The 19669-nt window shown below is 40.4% G+C and overlaps 4 protein-coding genes and 1 pseudogene across 9 annotated transcripts in view; 4 read left to right on the forward strand and 1 right to left on the reverse strand.

The window, feature by feature from the left end:
* Positions 1 to 1385, forward strand: part of LOC149116101 (uncharacterized) — a 2274-nt pseudogene extending 889 nt beyond the window's left edge.
* LOC110055008 (large ribosomal subunit protein uL29m-like) overlaps positions 1 to 19205 on the reverse strand; it is a 25533-nt gene extending 6328 nt beyond the window's left edge. Inside the window, exons 1-3 of one of the 2 annotated variants that reach the window (XM_089282028.1) lie at positions 18780 to 19201; positions 18632 to 18697; positions 18158 to 18273 (exon numbers count right to left, since the gene is read on the reverse strand). In XM_089282028.1, the coding sequence (XP_089138154.1) occupies positions 18158 to 18273 (116 nt within the window). In that variant the 5' untranslated portion in view covers positions 18632 to 18697; positions 18780 to 19201. Of the gene's footprint in view, positions 1 to 18157; positions 18274 to 18631; positions 18698 to 18779 lie in introns of both variants that reach the window. The other variant, XM_089282029.1, reaches the window with a different exon arrangement.
* Positions 4025 to 10712, forward strand: LOC110054991 (uncharacterized). 5 transcript variants are annotated; one of them, XM_089282024.1, is made up of 2 exons: positions 4025 to 4135; positions 8797 to 10712. In XM_089282024.1, exon 2 carries the CDS (start codon positions 8858 to 8860, stop codon positions 10016 to 10018), a length of 1161 nt encoding a protein of 386 aa, XP_089138150.1. In that variant the 5' UTR covers positions 4025 to 4135; positions 8797 to 8857; the 3' UTR covers positions 10019 to 10712. The 5 variants fall into 5 exon arrangements, with proteins under 5 accessions (XP_089138150.1, XP_089138151.1, XP_089138148.1 ...); XM_089282025.1 differs by lacking the exon at positions 4025 to 4135 and adding an exon at positions 5744 to 5764; XM_089282022.1 differs by lacking the exon at positions 4025 to 4135 and adding an exon at positions 6064 to 6916.
* On the forward strand, positions 14202 to 16611 carry LOC149116102 (uncharacterized). Its single transcript, XM_089282027.1, has one exon. The coding sequence runs from the start codon at positions 14395 to 14397 to the stop codon at positions 15442 to 15444; it is 1050 nt and encodes a 349-aa protein (XP_089138153.1). The 5' UTR covers positions 14202 to 14394; the 3' UTR covers positions 15445 to 16611.
* LOC110054993 (uncharacterized) lies at positions 16678 to 17663 on the forward strand. Its single transcript, XM_089282030.1, has one exon. It carries the CDS (start codon positions 16887 to 16889, stop codon positions 17457 to 17459), a length of 573 nt encoding a protein of 190 aa, XP_089138156.1. The 5' UTR covers positions 16678 to 16886; the 3' UTR covers positions 17460 to 17663.
* Positions 19206 to 19669: the final 464 nt, after the last annotated feature.

Genomic DNA, 19669 nt, shown 5'->3' on the forward strand with positions numbered 1-19669 from the left:
CCGGGATCAGTTCACGTGAGAAATTTCTGTCTTACTCTGCGCGCTTGTCTTTTAGTTGGGATAATGTAAAAGCAATTACGTCTACGTGGATTAACTTATGCTGGGCCACTCGTATTTTTCCTTGCGCGCTTAATTGGGTTGTTGCGCGCCGAATTGGGAAGAACAGAAACATTGACGTGAAGACGTTTTCCTGTCCTAGAATTACAAGATTAATTTTCACCTGGTTCCTATAGATGACACTGTCAGAGCACAGAGAATTTAAGATTTCGTGTAGTTCCTACTGCAACTGGAAATTTAGTAACAAGCAATTTTCCTCCACTCCCCGAAAAGCCAGGGGACTGGTGAAGAACAGACAACTATTAATCAGTCTGAGAAAATATCCAGGCGAATACTCCATCTTACGATCGTAATGTTAGGCAGATCAGCGAATATTTTAATTCATCGCCACATTTCCAGGAGAGGCAAGTGAATAAAAGCTCAATTACCAGCCGCTCTTCAGGAAAAGAACCCGCGCTCAGATCGCACTTGAAAGATAGTCTGAAATTTATAGGCCTATAGTAAATAGTAAAACCTAGAACGGAAATGAAAGGTTACTCGAGGGTCTTAATTAAAGGGTCTTAAATAGACGACTATACAATAGACGACTCCACGAAGCAAAATATTGACGCAGGTAAGGTTTTTGCTGCCGCCATTTCGCGAGGTACAGTTCGCAAGAATTACACGACAAATAAAATTACTCTTGGAGTAGACTATATCGGGAATGTGATGAGACTGGGTCCCACCGCCTTTCCAATCACACCACCGATTCCGTTCAATGAATTTCCGGCTAGAAATGCCAAGAGACCCTGCAAGAGTTTGGACCCAAAGCAGTTTGGCGTTTGGAGAAGCAAGCTGTAAAATTTTGCCAGGAAGCTGAGGAGTTGATTCGTCAGGTGTCAGAAAATAGCGTCCATATTCAATCGAAAATAACAGAACGGCCAGATACTTTTCTTCTTGGCGGAAATCATGGACCCGTTTCTTCCAAGGACTTCAAGAGCTTCGGAGAACCCTGGAACATGCCAGATGTTAAATCCCTCGGAAAACCGGTTAGTAAAGACGTATATAACACCAAACCGGTTACAAGATTTCCGTATCTGAACCACAAGACAAAACCACAAACCAACGTAGGATTGAGCTTACCCTCTTTCTCAGAACTTTCCTTACCCCAGCTCCTGTTGTCTGACGGGAACGGAACGCAGAGTCCAACTGCAAGGGCTGATGGGAAAGGAGAAACTACAGACAAAACTGCGAGTAAACTCGCGCGAGTAAAACGGGAAGAGGGCACCAATGGGAGACTTCTCTTCCATTACTCGTACGGATCAGCAAAGAAACTACCTTTGAATTAAGCTGAACAGCATTTGTCCGCGGTAGAGTTAAGGTCTTGGAAAAGGGCTAAATAAATGCTATAAATAGCATCAATTTAGTTAGCAGTCATTTTTCCTTAAAAAGTGACATTACATTTCGAAATACGAGTTTATACCATATATAACTACTTCAAATCCAATCAATTTTTTCGCCTAAGAATGTACCGTGAAAGGATAAGTTATGTTGCTAACTGAAACCCCTTGAATGATTAATAATCGTGTCTTAAGAACTTCACGAAATGTTTCACACGCAAGTCATTCAAGTCCAGTCAAAATTGGCATTAAGAGTGTCTCCTTAAAGAATACATTATGTTGCTGCATGTAATTAAGCTGCATCCTTGACGCGACTTCCCGGGCTGAGTCAAATCCGCACGTATATGTATTTATACACGGCTCGTGTTGACAAACCCCACAAGTGGTTGCTTATTACATGATAAATGTCTTATATTCGGTTGAGCGGGGCAGCGAATTAGAATATAAGAAGCGCTCTTTGCATATACCAGGTAGTGAAAGGGAGAAAATTTTTTGTATGTTTTTCTAGTATTAAATCAAGAAAGATTCACGGAGACACATGTTGCGTACGTTAAGAGGTGTGACAATAAAAGAAGTTTACATTCATTCCACGTTTTTTCTTGATATTACATTTTTTCAGAGTAAGTGTCATCTCCACTGACTTCTCATCTATCCGCACAGTTCTTCTTGCAGGTAGGAGACTGTTACTGCGTGCGCGGCTCATCGTGTGTTGATGTACAAGCGGATTCTCAAATAGTGTCGCAAGACCAAAACCAAATCAATTACTTACCAATTAGACTACTCAGCCAAACTCAGACCATAGTAAAACCAAAACCAAAGTAATTCCCTTTTTACTTTCGGCCCTCAATAGAAAACCGCGCCGGTGGCCAATAATTGGCCAAAAAACAATTATTGTTTCCTTTTCTAACTAAAGTGAGAAGCGTCAATGTGTGGGCATGAAGTAAGATTGAAGACTACAATAACTTTCCCCACGACAGTAGTGTTTTAGTTCCAGATGGCTGCGTCTACAGTCTTCCCTCGCCCAGTTTCGGACGATTCTGCACGGCGGTAACACTAACAGGCCAATCAGAAAAACATATTTATGTACTTTTACCGTTTACGTTAACCATCGGCGAACTACTTGTAATAGTTTATTTTAATCATTTTGAACTTGACGACTCCGAAACATCGTTCCATTTTTATCGCTTATTTTTGCCAGTTTATGAGTTACCAAACCTTTGTTTTACACGAATTGAATTTGCAACAATTTCAAATCAGGTGCAGGGAAAACATAACGCATTTTGCAAATGCATCAATCACAAAGAATTCTTGTCTTTATCCTTAACATTGTCTTTCTAACAAGGAACACTATGCAAAATTCACAAAAGAATTTTTATCAATGCAATTTCATCAAGCAATGTTCGCCTCTAGGATTTCCTGATTTAAATAAAGGTGTCCTTTCCCACGGTTTCTAGCTCCAAGTGGGTGGTCTGTTGTTGTTAAAATATCTACTGTCGGGGAAAATCAGAGCGTCAAACAGTGCCCGCGTCGGATAGAGCTTTTATGAACCGCTTCGACGAATATCGATCTCCTCTTTGCAAGATTTTGGGCGGGCTTTTACTGAAATTTTGATTTTTGGATTCTGGACAATGGACCGCTGGACGACGGACGACGGATTATTTTATCGTCACATAATACAACTACATGAGCGTGATCACAGAAAAGTGAGGGTACAAATCATGATTACTTCGACCTCCTTCATACAAGACGTGGTTGCGTGAACTTATACTATCCCCAGTTTTCTTTGTCTCGTCGTCTTAATGACAACTAGCTGTGTCGCATTTTTGGTACGGGCGGCGAGGTACAGTTGTATGCTAGTAGAGATTACATGGGTGCTTATGGGGCTGCTAGAATCTTGGAGATCACGTTCAAATTTTTTGCGACTTCTCAGCCATCAGTCGAATTTTATATCCCATTTCTCCAATAACAGGATCTTTCCCATATCCTAGATTACACGTTAACAACACGCGTCATTTCTCAGCTAAATAACAGCTAACGTTTTCTGTCAATTTTCAGCTCCAAACCGTGTACCCTCTACCAAAAAAGATAACAGACGGGCCTTTAGCCATCGTTCTTTTTAATCTGAAAATGCCGGTTTTCTCTGCTGATATATACAGTCTTTGAACATTACTGGTCCTCAAACATCCGGCGAGGTAAATATACAATTTTGCCAGTTAAAAAAAGATTAAACCGTGCCTAAGATGGTCCAGATTTAATTTCCTCTATAGATCTATGAAGTCGCATGCGACGAGATCCGGTTATATCATATTGCGAGAAGATAAAATAGTCCATCGTCCATCGTCCAAAGTGTAATAGTTCAAATTATAACTTTAGTACATGCTAGATTTTGGAACATGAATGGATACCGATCACATGGATATCGGCCAGTCACAACAAAAACGAGGTTCAAGGTCGGCAATTTTAAGCTCTTTACACAATCAACGTTTCTGTGTTGCGGCCCGCTATCACGGACGGCGTAATAATACAGACCGACCGCAACAATCCCTTTATTTAGTTAAGTATATTTTGCGGTCGGATACACAGGGGAGACGTTTGAGAAGGGTTTGGTGGACAACTCGATAAACTGCGCGCAACAGCAATTCAATGATTTGTCACCAGAGGACGCTATAGGGGAACTTGGAGACCGTGATCTCATGCAGGTTGGTTTATAAAACCTCTCTTAAAACCCTTCTCCAGGACTTATCAGTAGAAGTAGTCGGGAATGCCCTTCCCTCCCCGATACTCCCGCTGGGGGAGGGCCCGGATTTAAATTGTGCCTCGTTTTGCGCGCTGCAAGCTTGACGGCCGTGCAATCGCGTGACAAATTCGTGAATATCGTGCGCTGTGTACTGTACACGTCATGTGTCAATAATTCTAGAAGAACTTTTATTAGTTTAATGGTTTTATTGGTTTATGCTTATATTATTTAGTTTAGTGTTCCACTATAATAGTAACTAAATATTCCTACCCTCGACAGTTAATCATTGATAGTTTCCTTACAACTTGGAAAAAACTCAATACGAACTAACTTCAAATGACGCTTTACTTTGTTTTCGTCGTTGTTATTAAAAGTTCTCCAGACTCCTGTCTCATAGCCAAGAAACTCTATCCCCTGGGGTTATTAATGGCCAGTCATAGAGACATTTTTTTTAACACTGTGAAGATAAATTACCAGGGATGTTGAATCTGCGGTAATGCATTTTTATTAAAATTGTTATATTGGTCGATGCGTTGATAAAATCTTCTCAGCCATGGGATAGCGAATTGCAGACAATTTGATACAATTTTACTGTTATAATTTGACCATGATCGATATAAGGCGTTCGAAGATACACGGCACTCCATGCAGAAAGCGTTTTCTATATAGACTTACTAACGAGACGAAAAGTGGACGGAGAAAATTGCATTGGTTCACTGCATGTTCGCCCGGGCCAATCTACCTACCCTTTAATTCATTTATTGGAGAGCTGATAAACAGCAAGCAAAATATTTTTTATTAACTTGTGAGATTTACCATGTTGCTCAGTGGCCGAGTTTTGGTTTCGTGTCCGAGTTTGCGTGATGTATAAAACCGTTGATCACGTAATTATCAGTATCGTGCTCAGTAAATTAGAGTCCATTAGACGCCATAAATCTTTGTTAGTTCATCAGTTGTATCGCGTGTGACACATTCTGGCTCAGCCAATTCCTGCAATAAAACTGACGAAAATTTGACTGAAGACTCTCCAGGATTTCCACGAGGCTTTTCACGCATCAGTCAAGATTCAATCTCAGGGGCATTGCACGTTTTTCTTGACGACAGTTTATCAATACTCATTTAATTTCTTAAAATAGCTTGTGACAGCTGCCAGTAAGAATTTTAAAAATGCACTTGACTGGGTTACCTTTGAAAATGACTGCTCAGTTTTAGAACTTGCTCTGGCATACAGATTCTGACCCACACAGAACAGTAAGCGGATTATAAGTTAGCAGTTGTTCTAAGGTAATTTTAGGATAAGCGACAGGTGCAGGCTAAGGGCTAGTTATCTTTCGTAGATAGTTTGCACAGCGCTTTCGTTCAATATCGATTGAAGAATTCAATTTAAGTCGCGTGCCAGTTATATTGCTGCCTGAGAAACCGTCCAACTAAATAATCTATCGTCTTCCTTTACATACTCAGCCGATAGCGCAACTTTGTATGTTAGTCGTTGTTATTCGATGTGTCCCGGCCGCTGCTTGCAAATGCCCTTTGCGTTAGCTGATTTTGAACCTGTTGAAACTTGAATCAGTGAACGTCTGTATTCAACTGAGTAAGTATACAAATCCATTTATCAGTTTTATACTTCTTACGATGACCCGCAGCGCTGAGATCAAACCTTCCTCAGTTCCTTCTGCTGAAACATAACAGAATTTCTCTTTCTTTCTGACCGCAGCAACTTTATTCGGCAACAACAAACACACGGTACCTTAACTGGACAATAAACAATAGCGGAGCTATATTAACTTGTCCATTTTTCATTTTCTTATCACTTTCAATTTCAGGTACAAAATTGTTAGAATTGTACAAAATTGTGTAATATCACGGGCTTGTCTGCATTGAAGCTAAAAGTTGTAAAAATTGAAAACTCAACCCTAATAACAACAGTTTTTTTTTTTCATTTTTTTTTGTCGCGTGATCTTGGTAACTTTGTTCGGCGCCAATAAGGTTTATTAGTCACAGCAGGAAGGTACCTAAGTTAAGGTTTCTCACGCAATGTCTGTCAGGGGCGCTTTTTTCTAGCGAGCGGCGGGAAGCGATTCCCACGCCGCTAAGACGTGTTAGCCTTTTGTAGCTATTATTTACAAACCAGATTTGCGCGCACGACATCGAAAAACTGAAAGAAACACTTGCCTTTTCATGAAAAACATCTGATTCGAGCTGCGCTTTTTTTCTTGTCTTACATCTGTGGCACTAGAGACCTGTCTCTTCTTTGTTCCAACACTTTCCTTTTGAGTACTTCACGTGTGCCGACTAGCGATGGCACGTTCTGAAACTGACACGTGTCTTTGACAGGCCCGCAATGGCAGACATAGGTTTTCCTTGTTGTTCTAGAACAATTACTTCTTTAGATGCGCTAAATACTCTCTATAGACGTGCTTGCTTTTGAGATTGTCCGTCGTAAATGCTACACGTGTTAAGGTAGACTAATTCTTTGTTCTGAAACAGGACGACTCCTAAAACATATTGCCGCAAACAAATACCTGCTAAATGATCAAATTGGTGAATTGAATTGATTGAACGTGAAAGTGGTTGTTTTGGGCTCACTTTGAAAAGAGAACTCCGTCGGAGAAGATCATCAATGTTAGCGCTCTCGGTTTGAACTCTCGTAGATTTACCGAAGCCACTGAAATCGAAGACACAGCAGAATCAGTGGTCGTTTGAACATAACAGTCGCGGGAAAAAACCAGCTTAGATGCTCAAGGTATGTCCCGAAAAAGTTTGTTTGATTGTGATTCCACCGAAAATAGCTCATTACATTCCAACTCGATGGAGCTGTAAACTGATCGCATCTGACAATTACAATTTACTTGTACAAAATTGTACTATTTTCAAATGTTCAGTTAAAACGCGGCCTCGCTACCGGGAAGATACGAAACTAGTGTCGTTAGTCCGGGCAAGTGTGTCAGGCCGAGAACAAAAACACATCAAGCCTCAAAACAAGCAGGTGCCAAGCATTTTTGCACGCGCTAACTTCTTTCAGTCAAAGACGACGGCTGAACAAAGATCAAAGACCTTGATTCAAGCCGGAGAAGGAAATAGGGAGGAGATTTAAGAAGCCAACAGGCCAACATGTGGAAAAACCAAGAGCTACGGCGGATTTGGATGGATTTGGTGTGGACTAAAGCAACAAGTTCAAAAAAGGCTGAAAATCTCGAGGGCCTAGAGTTTGCTTGAAATACAACCTTAAAAAGCAAGACAAACAAAACCAGACGTCTCGCGTTTTCTCAGTTCCTTCCTGAACAGGAAGTATTAGAGGTATCGAAAGCATCATTATGTAATTTATGTCCTCTGAACGACTTCCTTTAGCCCGAACTGCTACCACCACACGCGTCATTTCCGGTTCGCTGTAAGTGTGTTTAGTGCATAATGACAAATTAGGCAAATAAGCTCGACAAACATGCTTAGTTCTCTTCAAGGTAAGTGCAGTTACTAGCAATATTGTTTCAGAAGTGAATGTCAAAGGTGCGACAATATTTAGACAACCCTTCAATGCTTTTAGCGATCCCAAGCTATTATTAGGTTGTATTATGAATTGGTAATCAGTGCTACTTCATGTCAGGTTCTCTCGGAGGGTGAAACAATCATTGCTTTTTATAATTGTTTAGATTTTTTTTCCTGAAAAGAACCCCTGTAGATGGTTTGTTGATCTATCTTAGCCGGGTGATGTTGTTTTAAAATGGCACCGTTCTCATCCACTCACCATATAAAATTAATACAACAACTAATTAGATTCACAAAATTCCCGTCTTTTCAGTTCTAATCGCCACAACAAGGTTAGGTAAAGCTCTTTCGATCTGGACCGGCTATGATCCAATAAAAGTATACATTAAACAATGGAGAAACAATAAATTACTATCACTGTCCCTTCCGATCGCTTCACGATACAGCTACTGTAACAACATATTAAATCTCTTGACGCAGAGTTGTGGACGAAAAAGACGGAAAAAAATTCTCGAGACAGTGTTGGTGTTGGGAGAAGTTTTTCTAAATTAGCCTAAAAAAAACAACGTCGACAGCTTGTTATGTTATGATCCTTTTAGGGTTGTCCGAGGTGTTGATGAAAACTTGCCACCCGCTGTTTCAAGCTCGAACAATATTGCATTACACAAACAAACGCGGGGCATAACTCTCGACCAATGACAGATCGAGTCATTACGTGTCCTTTTGGACGCGCCGCGAGAGTTCGATGTATTCCGTTTAGAGTACATGTGAATTTTAATCACTCCCGCGGGTTTGCCGATCTGCTTCAGTAGTTTACGTGGAAAAGGTCGCAGTTGAATGCGTCGACATAATAAGCCATTGCTCATGACAATTTATAGGAAATCCAAAACGTATTAACCAATTTTCCAAGTTTATATTATTCCTTGTCAGGTAAGCCGGTCGCGACATCTTGCGCTATCGTAAACTTTTGTTCTTCTCGAATTCGTTGTACACCGCTAATTGATTCTTCTTTCAAACACTCCTTTGTTCTGTTTTGAAAGGAGTACAAACCTAAGCATGTTACGAAATAACTCAGGTTTAGAAAGTGAAATTATCTGGTGGCTTATTGATGTACAATCAATATCTACTCTTTTTCAACAGAGTGACGGGTTGAATGGACGTGTGAATACTCGTGGAAAGCGTTTTTGTTGTCTCCTTCGCCATGAGCGCAGTGTTTCACCAGGCCGTGTTAGAGGGAGACACGACCAAAGTCAAGTTCATATTGAAATATGGACAAGGCATACGGGTGAATCAACCGAATAAATATGGATTCACCGCTCTACAGCAAGCGTGTGTGGATGGCAACTTAGAGCTTGCGAACTTTCTCCTGGAGCGAGGAGCGGATTTAAGTCTTGTGGACTCTGATGGGCGCACGGCGCTACACCTCGCTTCTGAACAAGGTCATCTGGACATTGTTAGCTTGTTGGTTAATTCAGCCTGTGCTGATGTGAACGCAAGGAACGGCTGCGGACAGAAAGCGGTCGACGTCGCTGGTAATGATCAAGTACGAGCGCTACTCTCCCAAGCAATGCTCTCTGAGAGTTTCAAACAAAAGTGTTCCTTCGCTCAAGGTTTGGACGAAGGAGTTAGTTATGAATTTAAGAACGTTCCCGGCTGGCGCTATTCAATCTCGAGCACGTCAACCGATTCTGGAGTGTCTGAAGACTCTACGTACAGTCACGATAGCGGTTATGATTCTAGATATCCGAGTAGACTTAACCAAGCCGCAAGCTACAATAATTACAGCTGCGGGGGCAACTCTGAGCAAAACGATTACTGTGCCACCGATTCTACTCCGCATTACCGTGACCAAAGAAATGACAAAGAAGTCATTTGTGCCCGGCGAATTGAACCCGCTAATCACGCTACACTGACGGAAAGTCACTCATTTGCCGGCAACCGACACGAGTATAGCGCTGTAGCGGTCGATAGTAAACAGGCACAGGGCAGCCAGTACCTGCTAGATGATGGATCGTCGATGCGCTATCGCCGACAACAAAAAATCCGCAAAGACCCAACAAGAAGAAAGACTGTGACCTTTGGCGAAAATGAATCATATACCATTTCCCCCCGCGAGGAACAACGATATTCGAAGGGATCCTCGCTCACACGCCCGGCAATTTCAAGCAGTAATAGACCCCCGTTACATGAAACATGGAGAGACTCGACGATGTATGCCACCCGGTTTGCGCAGCCGAGAGAAGCTAGCAATACAAAAGACAAGGAGAGAAAATTATCTGCAGACAAGGGTGAAAGTCCTCGAAAAGAGGGAAAATCCAAAAAGCACATTCTATCAGGATTCCTCGAAAAATACGTACATTAGCTACAGTTTAGATGATATTGATTTTAGTGCATAAATTATGAATATAGCGTCCTCCATTTGGCATTATTTCAGCTTCATTTTTTTTAGCTCGGATAATCATTGAGGTGTAAAAAAACAAAAACGCTGTACATACTTGATCCCTTATAAAATATTGTATTTTATTTTCTGAGGATAGCAATGTATATATTATTGCATTTTACTTACATGATTGTGAATCATTGCACCTAGTGGTTAGTTTTGATATTTCAATTTCATGTTTGGAATTTTAAATATTCGGTGATACATATCTATTTATATGAGATGATGTAAACAACGTTGGAAGCAGCTGCAATTTATTTAAACTTTCCCCACGAGTAGGTTTTAATTTTGTCGGTTATTAAATGCCTTTGAACGTTTTTGTGGTGAAGTATTACAACAACTCTATTTTTTAGAGGATTTTACGATATTTAAATATTAGCAACCTCTTCTTTGTTATATAGATGGCCTGAGATGGCCTGAGGTGTAATTTAAAACTTGGACGCTCAGAATATTCAGTCATAAATTTAACTCGTGCTTTTGTCAGAAGATCGATCGTATTTCTGAGAAAAAAGTAGCCCAGTAACTATTTCTTGCACCTAAAATACTCGATATCCTTTGAACGTACTATATTTATGATCAAAATAAAAAGAGAACGCAGTCTTATTAGCCTATGAAATGAATTATGTATTGTAAACTCATGTTACAACGCGATGTTCTCTCTATTTTGGCTAATTCTGATCCAGAAACAGAAAAACATTATAATCAAGTCCAAAGCAGACATATTAGGAAGCTGCCCAAAGATCCTCTCAGGGCGCTTACAGACCCTTTTCATAAATGGCGGACCATTTGGATACATTTAATTGCCTCACTGAACTCGTTTGAGAGTAAAAATTCTTTTGAATTATCAACTCAAAAACGCGGTTAGTAGCCTAATTTTAATACCTACAAAAGAGTTTCTGATTGGCAGCTATTCATGAAAAGGGTCTACGTGGCAAATGTTTGCTTGTGTGTTCTTGAGGTTTACCTGCCGCATGGCTTTTCACTTTTCAATTAATACTGCATAAATATAACTTTTATTGTAGTAAATATTTTCAGCCGAGTCATCAATGTGCTCAGTGAATGCATCGCTCGTTTTTCCTGGTTGCTTTTAAGAGTGCCCCGTCATTGCTACTAGATATTTTTATACGAAATATCCACCGATTTTCCCGTCGGTACAAGAACCTTTCCTTTGATATGCAAGCATTTAAAGTGGGTGCTATCTGACCGCCTTCAAGTACCCTGGTACTGCACGATCCAATCTTTTCTAACTGACAAATCTTTGCTCCTTCAGTTAAATTCGTTTTTCAGAGTGCATCTATCCAAGTATGTTCCAATTTTCTCACGAGTCCGAAGTTTTAAAGTTGTATTTACCCCATTCGGTTTCCTGTTTTTATATGCAAATAATTTTCAAAACAAAAGGCTCTCCCTTTAGCTTAATCGCAAGCGTAAACACTGCTTTCCGCCTTCAATTCACAGACAAAAAAATAATGGACACTGCAAACGATGTGGGTTGGTTTGTTTAATTAAAGAAATTACTGGAGGATCTCTTTGTCAACAACGGGTTTGACCATAGAAGGTAAAAGAGCGTAGCGGATGATGACTTGTTAAACGAAACGTAGATGGAGTCAGACTATAGCCTGCGGCGAGCAGGCGGCCTGGCTTGAATGAAAATGGTAGCTCTTTTATTTATTTTTTAAGAGATTATCTGGCATTGTGTCACTAGGGAAAATTAAGGCTGTCTCCGCCTTCGGCTATTTTTAGTGGGAAACTGTGCAGCCCAGTCCATCATCTCCATCATCAACCGCTTTTGGACTCCAGTGACTGGACTCCAGTCAAAAATAATGAGAAGACGGAGGTGACGTTTTTTTTTTAAATATCTAACGCTAGATCCATTATTAATATGCACCATGCATACACAATATACTTATTTAAGATAACTCCAATTTCAAATCAAAGAAGGAAAAGCGCGATGATGTGATCGGATGTAAGATTGCAGAATCACGTGAAAATATCTTTGAAATTAAACACTGCAGAGAGGTGACAGAGAGAGGCCACAACCCGTGCTGCAGGCTTTCAAAGAAAGACAGATCAAGGGAGCAGCTATCTAGCAGGGTTGCGTATGTTTCTGCAACAAAACATCTCATTGAAGAATGAGAACATCGGCCCCCTGTCACCTGTCGTCGCATGATAAGCGCGAGAACAACAACAGATTTTATCTAAGAATAAGAATTGTCCGGAACAGCACTCAAAGCAAATAAAACCCCAGCAGGACAGTAACTTTCTCTAGAAATATTTTTGTATCAGTTATATTTCTTTTAAACTCGCCTGAAAGAAGTTTTGGAACAATAAAAACAACAACAGCCGTCACTGAGTGTTTGGAATACCACTTTGCCATGATGTATATCGTTGCTCTCGGAAATCTAAGAACATTGTAATTCATGTATCAGTCGGTGCCTAGAGCGGTTTTTTATTCAATATCGTTAAACCAAAACTAAAGTAATCACCAGGATTAATCACATAGGACACAAGAATCGAGATGACCAATCAAACCTCCATACATTTTTAACTCCTACGTTATTTTGGGTAGCCAGCACCCCTATCATTTTTAATCTATAACATTGTAATAAATTATTTCTAACTCCAGGGTGAAATAAAAGTTTTTGTTGTTGTTCATACATGTAGGGCCAACGCAAAGCGCGGGAAAACGTGTGCAAGTCACGACTGGTTTTGTTAAATTTCTGATTTGATGGCAAAGTGCGCGGGTTTTTTTTAAGCCAATCACGTAGCGGTGCATGTAAGTAGAACTGAAGTTGGATCGTATAGCGACATTGACTGACATTGCTGTAGAAATGATTCTTAGTTGGTCGCACACCCGGAGGGGGGACTCCCATATAAAAGAAGGGGGTGCTCGTCGCACCTTTTAGGGGTTAAAAAAGCGGTTGCGGTGCCTCTCAGGGTGTTCAGCTTCAAAATATCCACAGCGGAAGCTTTTGAGTTACCTTTTAGGGTATTCAGCCGAACAAGAGATAATGTTTTGTGTTAGAACTGGTACCTCTTAGGAGTGAAAGTAATTTCAAGTCACGCACACAAAACAGGATTTTGATACCTCTTAGGGGTTCGTTTCAAAATTTCTGACAAGCACCCCGGCCTTTCGGTATGGAAGACCCTCCTCGGGATCGCACAATTAGCTATAGTAACGGTGCGTCCCATGTTGATAAGCAGAGTCTATAGGAGGCACCAGTTAGTCAGACAGCTGCCCCAAGAAAACGAAATTACAAAGTAAAAAATGTACATTTGGGGATAAATATTAAACTAAACTAAGATTATATATAAAATACCTACAAAATATACTCGTTCCATGGCAGGCTCAAAAGACTTTTTGAAAAAGATTCGGCAAACTGATTTTCATGTTTAATACACTTTGATTATATTTTATCGCTTTTAGCTCGGGTTTTTTTTTTTAAGCTCCTATAATGTTGTACATTACTTAATTTAAATCGTGGAACACCTGGAAACTAGCGAACAGCTAAGTGTGTACTTTTCCATGTCTATGTCTATATACAAGAATATAAAAAATGTACATTAGTTGTACAGTTAAAAAACTATGCATAAGGCTCAACTGCAAGCAAAAAGAAAAGTTCAGAACATTTGATCTTTATTATTCTTTCGCTTCAGTTTGTATGTACTACTTGTGCCTTATTCTTTCATGCACTCCTACTGAAAGCCAGGTCCTCAGCGCTATCAGTTTATATCGTGTGCTTCTCACCGTTACAAAGGAAACAGCTGGGGTCATTACGAAAGCGATGGAATACAATTGAACATTTTCTGCTGCTGATTTTCTCCTACATTAGTAATGCACTTTCAATATTGATGATCCCAGAAAAAAGAAAGCTTTTCTCCAGCAACCAATGAAAACCTGGTTTAGATTGGTCGAATAGGACGAAAAATATGGTAGGAGTTCATTAAAAATACGCCAAAACATTAATCCATGGTACCTATTATATAAAGTTTTTTTCATCAGTGACTAATATTTTATTTATTCGAAAGAAACCGCAAGTAAAAGCGCTTAGAGTATCTCAATAGGCTACCAGGACAAAACAAAAACTAAGCGTTAAGTACTTAGTATAGAATGAGAAGAACTGACCGAGTATTTCAGTCAAAGTATTTTATAACTCTACACGGCTGTGCTCAACTGGTTTTCTGCCTAAATTTTCTGGAAACTTAAAAAAAGTTGGAGGTAGCTTCTTTTCGGTAACTAGCCGGCCGGAATTCCACTTCAATATATTTTTTGTGACAACGGCGATGAACAGTTGACAACTATGGCTTCGTCTCAAGACGTTTACTCCGAAGATGACAACTTTTTGATCGGGAACGATTCTAACACAGACCGTCATCGAAGAGAAGCAAGGCAACTTCACCTCAGCCAACTTAGAACAACGCGTCGCGAGGCGCATTTCGCAAGGTACAGAAACTCTTTTCTGAAATGCGACTTAGACCAAACAAATAACCGAATTGAACAAGAAAGGCGTTTAAGATCAGCAGAAATGGAGCGTGCTCGAGCTGCCATTGTGAAGCAAGCAGAGAGTAGAAGGAAAGTTAAGCGCTACAGCGTGAATGAAAACGATGCAGCAATGATGTCCTCTGCTACAGATGGAAAGCCTATTATATTAATTAACAATATTTCACCGAGCAGAGAGGCCAAATATGAAAGCAAAGATCTTGGAAATAACAGCCGACTCGCGAGACAAAGCCACCGGAGTTTTCGACACAGTGTAACAAATTTAAGTTTGTCGCGCGCGTCAACAGTGACCGGAGAACGCGCGTGTGATTCGGCGGGAGAAAACGAACAAGTGACTTCCTCGGTGAACACGGGCGATGGTAAAGGCAGCTCTCTGGGCAGCAACGTGGATAAGCAAAAACCGAGTGAAGTTAATCCTTCATTAAACGCTGGATCAGCTGATGGGAAAGAATCTGAGCGGATGGGAAGCCCTTCTGTTTCGCCGGAATCTACACCTGGTTCGGAGCGGAATCTATCAGCAAAGAGCCGATCAGTCAAAGTGGCTTCGAACCGGAAGACTCCTTTTTTGAACCGGAGAAAGGGCAGTGCAGTTAGCTTCCAGGAATCACATGCGAAGAAAACACAATACGCTCACGAACGATGGGTTTGGACGGAGTTTGACAAGATCATGAAGGGCTTCGCAGATTTCCTGCAGATAGAGCATAAGTCTGTTAAATTGAGGAACGAGGCTGCTGTCGACCAGGACACAAAGGCGAGACCGCCTCCAAACGTAACCCTTAATTCTCGCAATACTTTAAGCCCATTTTTCTTTCGTTATGGAGTATCTGATCAAATAGCTTTTCGCTTTTAAAGAGAAACCTTTTTTCCTAAAACATAACGCTAGGCTGCCAAATGAACTCTGTGAACAGGCGGGGACAAAAGTTACCCTTTGGCGAGAAAATAGGTTAGAACCGCACCCACAAAACGAGATGTAATTACTTCTTTAGACTTCGTTAAATGATTTCCAATAAGAGTCGTGGTCTCTTTTATGCAGAATCTCTTCCTGTGTTTTATGTTTCATTTATAGGGTTCGTGACTTAATGTTCTGATGCTGAATCTAAAACATCATTTGCTGAATCAGAAATCTTTCACGTCAAATTAGCCTTCCGCATTCTGGCCGCGCGCAAATTGGAAATCGGCGACAAATGTGAGATGTTACATCCGTAGAGAGTTGCGGTGGGTGGCTAAACGGACTCGCTTTTTTTCCCGCAAGTACCCGCAAGTCCCTATAAAAACCATTTCAAGTCACAAATATCCTGTATTTCATTGGCTAATAATAGGTTAATGGACGTCTCTCAACTTGCGTTGACTTGGGTTGAGTGGCCAAACGGTGAAAAACTTGCGTTTGTAATCCGTGTTAATCTTCTCTATCTTGACCATTCTTGTTCCCTTATAGTTTATTATGATCTTTTTGGTGTTTTTCTATCTTAGTGAACTGCTTTTTTTCAGGTTTCCTTCAGTGTAAAGGCCATTTTGTACGCGGCCAAAGTAACTCAAAATGCCATGACTCAGCCCCTTTAAAAAACAAGAATACAGGTTACTTTCTTTCCCTGTCTGGCAAGGAGCTTCAGAGATATAAATGACAATTTCTCAAGAAAGAACAAAGCTTCATCCGAGACATTCCTCTTGGGTTGTCCCTGATAGAAGTGGGATTCGGTGTGTTAGTCAGGCACAATAATGAAGCTGGCTGACGTAGCGACACTTGATCAGTGCTTGACAAAAGCTCTTAAAGTTATTACAGTCAATTTGCCGTTGAATTTCTTTTTAAAAAGTAAACATGTACAAACTTCTGTTCTGTAAGTCGAACCCAGTCTCATCTCTGACTAATGCAGACGGTAACCTAGCAACAAATTTGATCAGCCATGCCTGTTACACAGAGGAGGTTGGCGTTACACATTCATTGACTGGCTGCATGTGACTCGGTTATAAACATAATCACACTCAACCATAAACAATAAACGTTGACAACCAGAGACAATCGTTAATAATTTATTCAGCATGAACGCTTCTTTGTCTGTCTGAACTTTCAAGCTTGTTAGTGAATTTATAAACTTGTGATCGCATTATTTCGCAGTTCCTTTGCAGTTCCGCGGTTTTCGTAGTCTTGCACGTGTGACAGAGTTGTGCTACTTTTAGAACTGATGGTTTAATATGGTGTGGTATTAATTACCGGCGTTTATATTAACTTGGGTAAACACAATCACCAAGCGTAGAAGTTTCACGCGCCGTGGAAACAACACAACGCTTCAAACCATGAACGTAGACGGACGATCCGAGGTTTCGCTTTCTCCAACACGGAGGCGTAACAGGTCCAGAGCGAATTCCGAACCTTTTAGAACTCGCAAAACGCTCTCTGTGTGGGAATCATCGAGGAATTCGCCAGATTCACGGCAAACTAAATCATGTCGCTCCGAGATAGACATGACTGTGATGAACGAACAAAACAGAGAAAGGCTCATCGAAGCGTTTTTACCCGATCTGAGGAAGAATCACACACGCATGGGCTACCTGCATCGAGGAAGACCGTTTAATCTCAATCAAGAGAAGCTTAAGACTGTTCAAATCCGCGCGAAAACCGCGTCGTACAACAGAGACCTTCGCGAACATTCAGATATATCTCTAGGCTGTGGTAGAAAGGCTGCAAATAGCACAACTCCACGACCCAGATGGGCCGTGAAACCTTTGCCGATGAATTCAGCCAACGATAGACTTTGTCCTGATGTTCCGCCACAAATGGTAGCGTTTGTGAAGCGACAGCAGTGGAATTACAGCGATGGTAGATCATGTCTTGACAGACCACTGCCGAAGAGGTCACTTGACAAGTAGATACGTGCTCGTATCTCCCTACAGGGTTTTTATGGGTATGAAATTTGTTGGAAAGCATCTGATCAGGACGAGATTAATGAAGTGGTCATAAAGGATAATTGCAGTTTGTTGTGCAAGATAAGCAAAGGTGCTGAAAACGTTTGTTTGATTATTTGATGTCAGCTTCCTCTTGGAGATTAAAGAATGTTTTCACAGCATTAAAAATTTACGAAGTTATATCATACCCAAGGTCGCAACTGCGCAGGAGTACCCAACGACACTTTAACTGGAAATTTAATATGTGACTTCCCAAGCACTGATTCTGTGCTCCCACGTCAATTACCATTAATAATTAACTTTCCTGGGAAAAAAATATCCGCTCTTCACTGCTAGCAAGATCGACTTTATTTCATAAAACTCCCAGCCAGACATGATGAAAATTTTGAATACCGAGCTAGAAAAATGGTAATTAGCCAAGTAGCCAGCCAGCAGTAAAGGGTAACATTGTAAATGCCAGCAAGGCAATTATTGGCGAAAAAATGTTCTGGCCAGCGTTTTGACCTAGATTAAAAACAAACGCATTGTTTAGGACCTTTATTCAACAGCCTACTGTCTGTTGACTATTATTAGAGATAAATTAGCAATATGTGGTTATTTTTGCCGCTATGAGCAAAATCTACACTATGATTATGTTATCACTTAAAAACAATACAACTTACCATTTATGTTTTAAGCGGATCGGACAAGGTGTCTCCCAGCACGTTGTTTTCCGATACTTCAGATGCCTTCCAGGTTCAGCATACGTGTGACAGTTTGGCACTTTACGTTCTGACATCTAAAACGGTTCACACTTATGTTTAAAATAAGATCCCTCTAATCCTTCTAGACATTCAGATCAAACTTGCTTTCACCAAAGAAATGCCTGTTGCAAAATTACTTTTATATAACGCTGTAAGGGAAATGAACAAAAAATAATATTGAAGTCCTTTACTACTACATATCAGCCTTACTTCTACATTGTTAGCCCAATAATGATTGTAATTTCAACATCAGCAACACACTTTATATGTTTACCCCGATTTAGTAGTTTAAAATTATTTCTAATGATTTTTTTGAAAAATAAAGGGTTATGCCAGCTCCTTAAAACAACCAAAAGGAGTTGGTTTAGTGCTGATTAGTAACGCCATGTTTACCTCAAAAGTATTGAAAAACGTGTTTTTCTTTTTCTTTGGACAACTGTCTTCTATGAGCTTCCCACTCTGGAATTGCGAGATAAAAGTGTATAAACCACATTAGAATCTTTATCATAAAACGAGTAAAAAAAATCTTGATAATACATACCTTGAATGTTGGTGATCCATCTCAGTCCATGTCACTGATCCATGCCTTACCCAAGACTGCAAAGCACTGTCAACACAACTTTCACAAATTAATTTAACTCGAAAGCTAAACAACCAAAGACACTCACATTCCTAGAGGTAGTTTACCGTAAAAACTTCATAAATACCCATTGAAGGTATGTTCAAAGCCGTTCACCGTAAACGTTTCACACAGTTAAGTGCAAAGTTTCGCAGCAAAGACCCCAGCATTGTTAGGATGTTATAGGCCGTTCACCGTAAAAGTTTCACACAGTTAAGTGCAAAGTTTCGCAGCAAAGACCCCAGCATTGTTGGGATGTTACAGGCCGTTCACCGTAAAAGTTTCACACAGTTAAGTGCAAAGTTTTGCAGCAAAGACCCCGGCATTGTTGGGATGTTATAGGCCGTTCACCGTAAAAGTTTCACACAGTTAAGTGCAAAGTTTTGCAGCAAAGACCCCGGCATTGTTGGGATGTTATAGGCCGTTCACCGTAAAAGTTTCACCCAGTTAAGTGCAAAGTTTCGCAGGAAAGACCCCGGCATTGTTGGAATGTTAAAGGCCGTTCACAGTAAAAGTATTGCTATTAACAGCATCATTACTCGTTAACTCGTTAACAAAATGTATCAATCAGATCACTGTAATGTCATAAATATACACTGGACGATCAGCATAAAAGATTCACAAAGTTAATCTCGTGATTTCATCAACAGATTTGCTCATCTTTTCTCGGGTACCAGTCCATGACATCGGGTAACGTTTGCAGCATCTTCAGCTGTGCTTCTTATAGTTCACGCAGTTAATTTTACACCTGAAAAATGATATGTTTTAGAAAATGTAACATACTGCACAATCCCTCTTATATCGGCGTCCTC

Source organism: Orbicella faveolata, unplaced genomic scaffold (assembly GCF_042242905.1).
Source record: "Orbicella faveolata isolate gen_17 unplaced genomic scaffold, um_ofav_v1 contig_12, whole genome shotgun sequence".
Taxonomy (NCBI): domain Eukaryota; kingdom Metazoa; phylum Cnidaria; class Anthozoa; order Scleractinia; family Merulinidae; genus Orbicella; species Orbicella faveolata.